At 58.2% G+C, this 10,568-nt stretch overlaps 1 protein-coding gene across 3 annotated transcripts; it reads right to left on the bottom strand.

The window, feature by feature from the left end:
• Nucleotides 1-345: 345 nt before the first annotated feature.
• ARSA (arylsulfatase A) lies at nucleotides 346-6,072 on the bottom strand. Of its 3 annotated transcripts, none has more exons than XM_036311381.1 (10): nucleotides 5,665-5,824; nucleotides 5,173-5,425; nucleotides 4,770-5,010; nucleotides 4,207-4,425; nucleotides 3,964-4,133; nucleotides 3,566-3,690; nucleotides 3,347-3,474; nucleotides 3,087-3,189; nucleotides 2,899-3,000; nucleotides 346-515 (listed from the first exon to the last, which is right to left on the bottom strand). In XM_036311381.1, the coding sequence occupies exons 2-10, from the start codon at nucleotides 5,388-5,390 to the stop codon at nucleotides 502-504; spliced, it is 1,320 nt and encodes a 439-aa protein (XP_036167274.1). In that variant the 5' UTR covers nucleotides 5,391-5,425; nucleotides 5,665-5,824; the 3' UTR covers nucleotides 346-501. The 3 variants fall into 3 exon arrangements, with proteins under 3 accessions (XP_036167274.1, XP_036167273.1, XP_036167272.1); XM_036311380.1 differs by lacking the exon at nucleotides 346-515 and adding an exon at nucleotides 5,954-6,072 and having other exon boundaries at nucleotides 1,365-3,000; nucleotides 5,665-5,761; XM_036311379.1 differs by lacking the exon at nucleotides 346-515 and having other exon boundaries at nucleotides 1,365-3,000.
• Between the last annotated feature and the right edge of the window lie 4,496 nt (nucleotides 6,073-10,568).

The following is a 10,568-nucleotide window of genomic DNA, read 5'->3' as shown; positions in this document are numbered from 1 at the left end:
GCGGCACATACTGTGCGTGCTCGTGTGTGCACACGAGAGCCTGCAGGAGGAGGGCCATCACACGAACGCAGCTGAGACACAAGCACCCGTTTCTGCTCCCAAGAGCATCCCAGCAAAGCCCCCGGGCAATGGGAGGACCACCGTCCCCTCCCACCCTGGGTACGGGTGTGGCTTGAACTCGGGGGACAGTCTCAGCAGACAGGGGAGCCTCCTTTCTGGTTCAGTTACCTTCCCGACCAGTGATGACTCTTTTTTTAAAATATATTTTATTGATTTTTACAGAGAGGAAGGGAGAGGGATAGAGAGTTAGAAACATCGATCAGCTGCCTCCTGCACACCCCCCACTGGGATGTGCCCGCAACCCAGGTGCATGCCCTTGACCTGAATCGAACCTGGGACCTTCCAGTCCGCAGACCAATGCTCTATGCACTCAGCCAAACCGGTCAGGGCAGTGATTACTCTTGTAGGAACAAGTCCTCTTCCTCGGTGGCATTCATCACGTTAAACGTTTATTTCTATTGAAGTATAAAATACACGACATTATAAAGTGCACACATCTTAAGTGTGTAGCTCGACTGCTTCACACACATGTCCACACCCCCCAATCAAGATGGGGAACATTGGAAGCACTCGAGGTTCCCTCAGGCCCCTTCCCAGGCACGGTCCACACCCCCACCCACAGCACCGCAGGCTTCTGCCACTGAAAATCCACGCGGGTCTTTGACCCCAGGGTCGATGCTCCTCTTCTCTGTGGGATGGTGGTGCCATGGAGCGGGAATGGGTCCCCTCTGGTGACCTGTGCCCCAGCACTAAGCATGGCCCTGGGTGGAGAATAAACGTGGGAACTAACACAGGGAAGCCCACAGGCCTAGGGGAGGGGTCTGCAGGTCGTGCAGGTGTGAGCATTCAGTTAGCTCTGGCTGTGTGCTCAGCCTTGGGACCTGGTGCTCAGAGTGCGGCCCTGCTTCAGGGCCTCTGTCCTCGGCCTGGAACGTGGGCCCCGCGGGTGGGGGGTGGGGGGAGAAGCTGCAGGTGTCGGGGGTGCATGCCCAGCCCCCAAGGACCAGGGCCTCCGCTCAGACCACAGTGCAGGTGGCCCTCCTGAGGCCGATGCAGTGGCTGCAGGGGTCCCCGAGGAAACTACCGCCTGTAGGGGGAGCCCCCCACACAGAAGGGGGTGGGGCACAGTCAGTGCAGCCCCCAAACCAGACCATGGATGGTGGGGGAGTCACCTGGAGAATGGGTCTGACACGCAGGCCCACTCAGGAGCCCACCTGCACATGCACAGGAGCCCCCGCACCTCCGACCACAGGTCACGCCAGGAAGACCGCCTTCGGCCGCGAGTAACAGACAACCACCAGCAGTGGTGTGAGCAGCAGGGTTTATTTTCTTAAACTGTGAGCTCTGGCGGTGGATGGCCAGAGGCATGGGCTTGGCAGCTACACAGTGTCTGGTCAGGCCCAGTGACGCTGTGGAACGGTGCGCACAGCCCCCAGAGGACCCAGGGATCCCAGCAGACTTCCCCTGACCTTTCGGATCAGGACTCCCCTCATGCCACCCTGGAGCAGGCACGGGACTGTGAGTGGCTACTGCCCTCCTGGGACAGGGAGAGGCCGTACCTCCACGGTTCAGAGCCTCTGCCCACATGGAAAAGGTGGGCTGGTAATGAGGGGATATCTGTCTGGTCTGCCAGGAGGAGGGGGCTCGCTGGGGCCCCGAGCACCCAGATGGCACTCTTCTCACCCAGCCAACACTGAGGGAGTACGTGGGGTCTGCCGGTGTCCTGGGAGCACATGCGCCCCTGCTCTCAGCACACACGTGGGGACCCACGAGGGCTTCATGCCACTGTGTGGACACAGGCAGGCAGTCAGGGGGTCCTCCCTGCAGAGCCTACGATGAGGCGACAGGAAGGCTGAGGGGTGAGGGCAGCCTCAGTGGGCACGGTGGCCACTCTAAGGAGCCTGGGTTTTATTCTGAGCCTGATGTTCTGAGCAGGGATGGAACCAAACCTGACCTATTTTTAAGAGCACGTTGCCGGGGGGATGGCTTACACTGGGTGAGAGGGGAAGCCAGGGGACAGGAAGCGTGTGCACAGGCCGGAACGTAGGCTCTGGGGCTCTGTCTGTCTGTCTGTCTGGGGCTCTGGGGGCAGAGGTGGGCCAGGTCACGGGATCTCAGAAGCTGCCCATGCATCTTGAGTCTGACAGGCTCCCAGCCCCTTTGTCCCCACCTGGAATGTGCTGCTCATCACGCACCTCAGGCAGGTTTCTGGTAAGAGCCAAGGGGGTCTGTCCCTATGCCTCCAGGAGAACCCGGCTCTCTGGACACTCGGCACCTGCTGGGTCTCCTGTCTGCGGTGCCCTCGACCACCCCCGCCCCGTTCCTGGCCACACAGGTGCTCAGTGCAGCTCCCGTGAAGGGGCCTGCAATCACAGGAGCCAGGATGCCATGGAGCAGACCCCAGCCCAGCCTCACTGGCCATGACCTCAGACACGTTGCCGGATCTCTCTAGGCCTGTCTCCTCACTTGTGCACAAGCAGAATAGCACCTACCTCTGGCCACGACAAGGACTAGAGGAATCATCACGCCTGCAAGTATGACCTGGTGTTATTGGGGTATCAGGTAGAAACATGTCCATGCCTGAGCCTCAGCCACGGGGGGCGGGCCTGGACGGGTGCCCTCAGCGCAGGGGCCCTGGGCAGTGGCAGCAGGTGGGCCAGGGGCTGCAGCTGGGCTGGCAGCACATCTGCAGGGCAGCGTCCTCGCCCCGGGCCATCTGGCTGGGGCTGAAGGTCATGCTAGCATCAAACTGGGCCTTGAGCAGCTGAAGCTGTTTCATCGCCTCCAGGGCCTGGGGGGTGACCTCGGCCCCACTCCCCACAAGGTTGTAGTTCTCACCAGGGTCCTCAGATAGGTCAAAGAGCAATGGGGGCTCATGGGCAGTCAGAGGGCTGGAGGCGTGGCAGGCAGGGTCTGCTGTGGTGTCACTGTGGACGGAGCCTGGGGGGGTGGGAGACACATCTGTGCACAGAGGTGGAGGCAGACTCTGGGGCCCGAGGGGTCAGTGGGTCAGGGGAGGACGTTACCCTGGGTGAAGAAATGGGCCTTGTACTTCCCGCTCCGCACAGCAAAGACCCCACGGATCTCATCGGGGAAGGTCGGGTAGAAGAACATAGTCTGCCGGGGGCTCTGGGGGCAAAGTCAGGGGCAGGGGCAGAGCCCCAACACCGATCAGCCTGCGTTAGGTCCTGGCTATGCCCACTCAGCAGCAGCACTTGGATGCCACTCAAAGAGGTGACCTGCTCACAGTCACTCCGGGGCTGGGGCGTGGGGTTGCTGGCCCTACCTTGCCTTTGCCCAGCAGCAGGGGGCTGAGGTCAAAGCCATCCAAGGTGACGTTGGGCAGTGGGGCCCCAGCCAGGGCTGCCAGGGTGGGCAGTATGTCCAGGGAGCTGGCCAACTCGTGGGTCACGCCTGGGGACAGAGGGCTGTGTGGTCGCTCAATTCACCATCAGGTTGGGGAGGTGGGGCCAGGGTTGCATGAGGAGAGGACCTGAAGACTGACCGGGAGTGATGTGGCCTGGCCAGAAGGCCAAGGCAGGTTCTCGGACACCCCCCTCAAAGGTGGTTCCCTTTCCACATCGCAGTGGGCCAGAGCAGCCGCCGCGGGACATCCGCATCGTCTCCGGTCTGGGACACACAAGTGGTCATCAGTGTCTCCGACTCGCCCCAGTGGCTCCAGCCCCAGACGTTTAAGTTACGTGCCCAGAAATGGCCACCGGGTACCTGTCTCCTCCCTGTCCTACCAGGACCAGCTTCATGGATTGTGACCTGGAAGTCACCATAATGTGGCCAGCATTTTCTGAGACCCCCCCTTATCCCACTATGTCTGTGGTCAAGATGGGGAGACCTCAGGCTCACGCCTGTGAGAAATCACCCGCATAGGCCCTCCCTGGGGCCTACCCATTGTCTGCGGTGAAGATGACCAGTGTGTCTTTAAGCAGCCCCAGGTCCCCCACGGCTGTCATCAGGGCTCCCACGGCCGAGTCCAGCTCCATCAGGGAGTCTCCGAATGGCCCGCGGCCTGAGTGCCCGGCGAAGTTCTGCCCACTGAACTGGGGGTAGTGGGTATGCTGGGGGCAGAGCCTGGAGTTAGCATTGGGCAGGGGGCAGGGCAGCCCGGGACATGGGGCCAGGGTTACTCACGTGGGAGGCGTAGTACAGAAAGAACGGGCGGCCCTGGCGATGGGCATCGACCATGAGGTCATGTGCAAAAGCCACGTAGCGGGCCTCAAGTCCAGGCAGCCAGGGGGGCTGCGCCTCCACAGACAGGTTGGCTAACAGCGGCACAGGGACCAGGCCCTGGTCACAGATTCCATGGCAGGGGGTGGCCGGTGGGAAGCAGGTCAGGTTCTGGCAAGGGCCCTGGGGAAAGGGCTCCATTTAGGGTCTAGGTCAGTGGTTCTCAACCTTCCTAATGCCGCGACCCTTTAATACAGCTCCTCATGTGGTGGTGACCCCCAATTTCATTGTTGCAAATTGAACATAATTAAAGCATAGTGATTAATCACAAAAACAATATGTAATTAGATATGTGTTTTCCGATGGTCTTAGGCGACCCCTGTGAAAGGGTTGTTCGACCCCCAAAGGGGTTGCGGCCCACAGGTTGAGAACCGCTGGTCTAGGCTGTGCGGTGGAGCTGGGAGGTCAAGGGAAGGGGAGTAGGAGGAAGTGGATAGGGGGCAGCTGAGGGCTCTGGCTGTTCCTACCTGGTCATGGGAGTATGGGATGCCCAGGAATCGATGGAAGCCCTGGTGGGGGGGCAGAAAGGTCCCCTCAGGCCCCACCCCAAGATGCCACTTGCCAGCCATCCCTGTGAGGTAGCCTTGGGCAGCCAGGATCTCAGCCAGGGTCACCTCCTCCAGGGGCAGGCCCCCTCGGGAGCCAGGCTCCAGAACGCCAGGGTACAGGCCCGACCGAACTGGGAGTCGGCCAGTCAGGAGGGCAGCCCTGCAGAGCCAGTCACAGTTGGTGAGACAGTGAGAAACGAAGACAGAGGTGCACCCGGGAGACAGTAGGGAACTATGACCCTCACTGCAGACCAGAGGAAACCGGGAGGAGCTGGGTGGTCAGGGTGGGCACGGGGTGAGGGCTCCCTGCCCCCTTGCTCACCGGGAGGGTGTGCACAGAGACACTGGCACGTAGAAGTCCGTGAACCGCAGCCCCGCGGTGGCCAGCTGGTCCAGGTTGGGGGTGGTGGATGTGGGGTGGCCGTAGGAGCCCAGGTCCCCGTAGCCCAGGTCATCAGCAAAGATCAGCACGATGTTCGGTGGGTAGGCAGAGGCCAGACCTGCAGCCAAGGCCAGAGCGAGGGCCCACAGCACCACCATGGCATGCGGCACACACAGGCTTGTCACCAGAGACCCTTGGGAAAGAAGGCAAACGAACTCCAGCAAGCTCTGCGGGAGGCCCCAGACCAGGCAGTCCCCCCCCCTCCCCCCCCCCCGCCACCCCCCCACCGCGGTTCTCCCTCCCCCTGCCTTGAGGCCCCAGACCCCATTAATCCCAAGTCAGACAAAAGACAATCCCTTCCCGAAGCCTCGCCCCCCCAACATTGTCCTGGGATCTAACTCCCTGGAGACCCTCCTGGACCACGACACCTACAGATTCTCGCAGAGACCTGAGCCTCTTCTCCTAGGGGTGCGGCCCAGGCTCGCGGTCAGGGCCAGAAGTCACATGACACTGACCCGCGGGTCCGGCGCTGCGGGCGAGAACAGGACAGAGTAAGGAGGGGGCAGTGGGTGGTGACGCCCTTCGCGGGCACTTCCGCATCGGCCCGCCCCGGCCCGCCCCGCGCTCTGGTGACGCGCCGCGCTGATCCCGACCCGGGGCGGGGCGGGGCGCAGGGTCCGGGCAGGTGGGCGGCCAACTGGGCGGGCGGGCCTGCTCGCACCGTGAGCGGGTCGGAGTCTGGGGTCGTGGCCGGGAGGCCGAGAAGGGGTGCGGGGTGCGCAGGGCGGAGCGGGTGCGCGTGGGGCCGCTGTGCTTCCAAGCCGTTGGAGCCCGGGGCGCGGGCCTGGTGGGCGGCGTGAGGGTGGGTGCGGCTCCCGGCGTTCGCGCCTAGGTGGCGGGGGCTGTCCCGGCCTCCCGGACCTGCGGGGCTGGGACCTGAGCGCAGGGCGTGACCGGAGCGCCGGGTGAACCAGCCAACCTCTGCTGGCGATTCCGTCAACACCACTCGTGCTGGTTTTGAAACAGTAGATGGCGAATTCTTTCAAACCCGTCCTTCCCCGTGTGTGTGCGTGTGCGTGCGTGAGTGTGCGCTTGCGTGTGTGCGTGTGTGTGTGTGCGCGTTTGCGTGTGCGCGCGCTTGTGTGTGTGTGCGTGAGTGTGTGCGTGTGTGTGTACGCGCTTGTGTGTGTGTGCGTGTGTGTGTGCGCGTGAGTGTGTGCGTGTGTGCGCGCGCGCGGCGTCTGGGTCTGGGCTGTCTCCAGGGCACACCAATGGGAAGGACCCATCAGAAGAGAAGATGCATGGTCCAGGCTCTGTCTTGGACAGACAAACAGCCTTGGACAGATGACTTCATCTTCTGGTTCCCAGTTTGTTTAGCTGTCTCCAAGTAAGAGAGGGGCCCCGCGGGTTGTTCGGTGGGTAAGGTACTCCTGTGCTCCGTGCACTGCTCCACTCAGCAGCTCCCCTACGGCCACTGCCCCAGAACCCTCCCTAGGGCAGCTCTCTGGCCTCAGGTTCCTCCACAAGCTCAGGGCACTCCTTGGGAGAAGTAGGACTTGACTACCGTGGTTACTGACCCTGGAGGGCAGTGGGGGACAAGGCTGTGGAAAGGCCTCCGGGACTGGGGTGGGGGACAGGACATGGCTTCCTTAGAAACCCGGCCCTGTCTGGGGAGCTGCTGTGGACGCGACTCAAGACAAGGGGCAGTGTGGGGAGCCAAAATGGAAGGGCTCAGAGATGGCGCTGCTGACTTCATGGGGAAGGAAGGGGTCAGTCTCCAGGAACCATCCCCTGGCTGTCCGCCTCTAGCCTGGTTTCTGGGCTGGTGCGTGGGAGCTGAGTTTGGGGGAGGGGTGCGGCCTGGACAGAAAGTTTCTCTGCTGCCCAGAAATCTTTGAACCTGTAATTGGAGCAGCCACAGCTGGCGGGCGCTGTGGACGGGAGTTTAAAAGGAACCAACCAAAGGCTCTTTCTGCTCTTTCAGCTGCAAGCTGGGAAAAACCCCGGGCAGCCGAGACCTGCCCCGATTCTCAGAAAGAGCCTGCCTTGGGCTGTAATGTTATGCAAATGGCCGGCCCCGTCCCCTGTGGTGTCTGGAGGCTGCTCAGGTGTTTGCACACGGGACCACAAAGCCAGCCCAGCCCTGACCTCTGGATGGGGGAGGAGGTGTGTGTGCCACCAGCTGTGTTTGTTCAAAGCTAAGCCTCTGCAGGTGGCTGAGTCCTTTGGAGCTGTGAGCTTTCTGGCGTTGCTGCAGGGTCAGCTTGTCGCAGATACTGAGTGGGAGGCGGCCCGCCAGGGCGCAGGATATGGCTCTGGACCCCTGGGCCATTGCTAATTTGGAACTCACGCCCACAGTTAGCAGAGAGGCCTTGCAAGGTGTGGGTCTTGTCTTTCTAGGACCAGAGATGAGAGAGACCTCCATCTCCTGGGCCTGGGTGGGGTGGGTGGGGTGGGTAAGCTGCTTTTGTGGGTACATGGGCACCTAAAGGCTCCTGGGCTGGCTGTGAGAAATGGCTCCCTGTCCAAATTTAAAATGACCGACTAGGAACCAGAAGCACCGCGAAAATGAGACTTTTAATAACACTTGAGAGTGGGCACTCATTGTTCAAGAACATAGCCATTTATTTAGTCCCTCCTCCAGTTCCTCATTGGCTGAGTACTATTTGGTCACCTATTTCCTAATAGGTCACCTAAGTCTTACTGACTCCCGTTAGGTTATTTTAAAAAATGGGCTAGGGCCTTTTCTAGTTGCCTCCACCTCCCTTTATCTAGGGCAGTGATTCTCAACCTGTGGGTCACGACCCCTTTGGCGGTCGAATGACCCTTCCACAGGGGTCGCTTAAGACCATCCTGCATATCAGATATTTACATGACGATTCATAACAGTAGCAACATGACAGTTATGAAGTAGCAACGAAAATAACGTTATGGTTGGGTCACAACATGAGGGACTGTATTTAAAGGGCCAGAAGGTTGAGAACCACTGGTCTAGGGCAGTGGTCGGCAAACTCATTAGTCAACAGAGCCAAATATCAACAGTACAACGATTGAAATTTCTTTTGAGAGCCAAATTTTTTAAACTTAAACTATATAGGTAGGTACATTGTTATTAACTTAATTCAGGTACTCCTAATTAAGGCTTAGGAAGAGCCACACTCAAGGGGCCAAAGAGCCGCATGTGGCTCCCGAGCCGCAGTTTGCCGACCACTGTTCTAGGGGAGTCATCCTAGGATATGCTGTCAACCATGTGTCCCTCTCCCCACCCCTCACATCCTGTTTGCGCTGGGGAGATTCAGTAACCACCTGGCCACACACTGCTTCTTTTCTGTGAAGATGAAGCATAGAGGCCTGCTTCCTACGCAGCTGATGTGAGGACCTGGGGCACCGGAGTCCGCTGCCCGGCTTCTGCTGCCCCTCACTCTGCTCTGTCTACCTCCTTGCCCTCAGCAACCACCATTCCTGCTTCCCCACTTGGCCACCCAGCTTCATTTCCTTACCCTTCGTCACACAGTGGCCATGTGGTTGATCTCAATTCTGGGCTCTGAAGATGTTGCAAAAGACCAGAGAAAAACCAAGCGACGCTTTACAGAAAAGGAGTGACACTGTTTATTTACGCCAGCAGACTCGGAATAACTTTCCACATCTGAGTAAAGTAACATGCAGGGGGCTTCTCTTTATATCTTTCTGGGGTTTTTGTCCCACAAATATGGATTATGCTTCCGGTCCTTTTCACGGGATTTGCAAGAAGGCCCCCAGGTGTGGGAGTCTCCAGGCCATATCTGATGGTCTGGCCTGGTGCCAGCGTTAATAATAATAACTCACCTCTGGGGCAGTGCACTGTTCACAGTTTTATGGCCTCTGTAACAGGTTCTGCAAGACCAGTTTCTGGGAGAGAGGTAGTGACTTAACTGTAGGTTATCAAGAATGTACACTGAGCTTGCTGGCATGGATTCAGATTGCTAGCTCCCCTCAAATATCAGGGTTACATTGGAATTAGCCTTTGAGCCTCCTCACAGATAGGTGCACGCCTCAGCCAGGGAGATGTGGCAGGTGACAGATTCTCTGCTCAACCAAACTTAGCTCCTAAGCCTTTGCCTGGGACCCTCTGCGTCCTTCACCTGCCCGCCTTCAGCAAGAGTCCTGGTGGGTGGACTTAGCCGGAATTGCCCTCATCCCTGCTGTTTTCTCGTAGTAACTTTCCACTCACCGTCACCCCTCTCCCCTGCTCTTTGGCTCCTGTAGAGGAGGAAGAGTTTCCCTGGACCCTCACAGGATCCCTGGCTGGGCATGAAAATTAAACTGACAAAGAATTGTCATCAGGAGAAAAGCAGTCACATTTATTTAATTTTATAAGTTTGATGTGACATGGGAGACTTCATAAGAATTGAACAGAAACAGTTACCCCTGAGTATGTTGTGCTGGTTTGATGGGGAGTGGACAGTCGTGGCAGAGGATGACCGCTCAGGCAGTGATCAGGTGTATGTCATCCCGGTGTTTCTGAGACTAAATTGATCTGCTTCCACATTCATGGTGGCCAGGCGTGTAAGTTCAAGGCTGGGTTAAAAGTCTTTGGTTTTTGGACACAGACAGTAGGTGGGTAAGGGCATGCGCTGGGGGGTGGGAGCGGCTGGGGAGAGGTCAGCTTAGGGTAAAAAGAAGATTCATGTAATATTTAAACAATAAAGAATTTTTTTTAAAAGTTTTTGGTTTTGCCTGGTCAACTAAGAACTGCAATAAAATCTTAGCCAGAACATAAGGTTAAATATATACATTTGATTACTTAATACATATTCTGTTAGTAAAAGGGTGGGAAAGAAAAGAGAAATTAAGACAAGAGAGGAAAAACAAAACCATACTTTTATTCTACCCTTATACCCCTATCAGAATGGAGTGGGGCCCTAACTGGTTTGGCTCAGTGGATAGAGCGTCAGCCTGCAGACTCAAGGGTCCCGGGTTCGATTCCGGTCAAGGGCATGTACCTTGGTTACGGGCACATCCCCAGTAGGGCGTGTGCAGGAGGCAGCTGATTGATGTCTCTCTCTCGTCGATGTTTCTGTCTCTCTGTCTCTCTCCCTTCCTCTCTGTAAAAAAATCAATAAAATATATTTTAAAAAATTAGAATGGAGTGGGGCAGACAGGGGAGGCTCTGCCCAGGAGCGCGGTGGCTGGTGGGAGGTGGCTCTGTGTGGTGCTGTCCCTCAGCCTCCTCTGTGCTGTCCCCTATCCTCAGCCTCAGGCTGCAGACCTTGCTGTGCCCCATCTGGAATTCTTGATCCTGGCATAGCTAGCTCCCCCACTCCTTCCAGTCTGGTGGATGCTACTTTCTCAGTGGG

This window comes from Myotis myotis, unplaced genomic scaffold, assembly GCF_014108235.1.
Source record: "Myotis myotis isolate mMyoMyo1 unplaced genomic scaffold, mMyoMyo1.p scaffold_m19_p_54, whole genome shotgun sequence".
NCBI lineage: Eukaryota > Metazoa > Chordata > Mammalia > Chiroptera > Vespertilionidae > Myotis > Myotis myotis.
The sequence above is the reverse complement of the archived record's forward strand: the minus strand, read 5'-3'. Positions and strand labels throughout refer to the sequence as shown.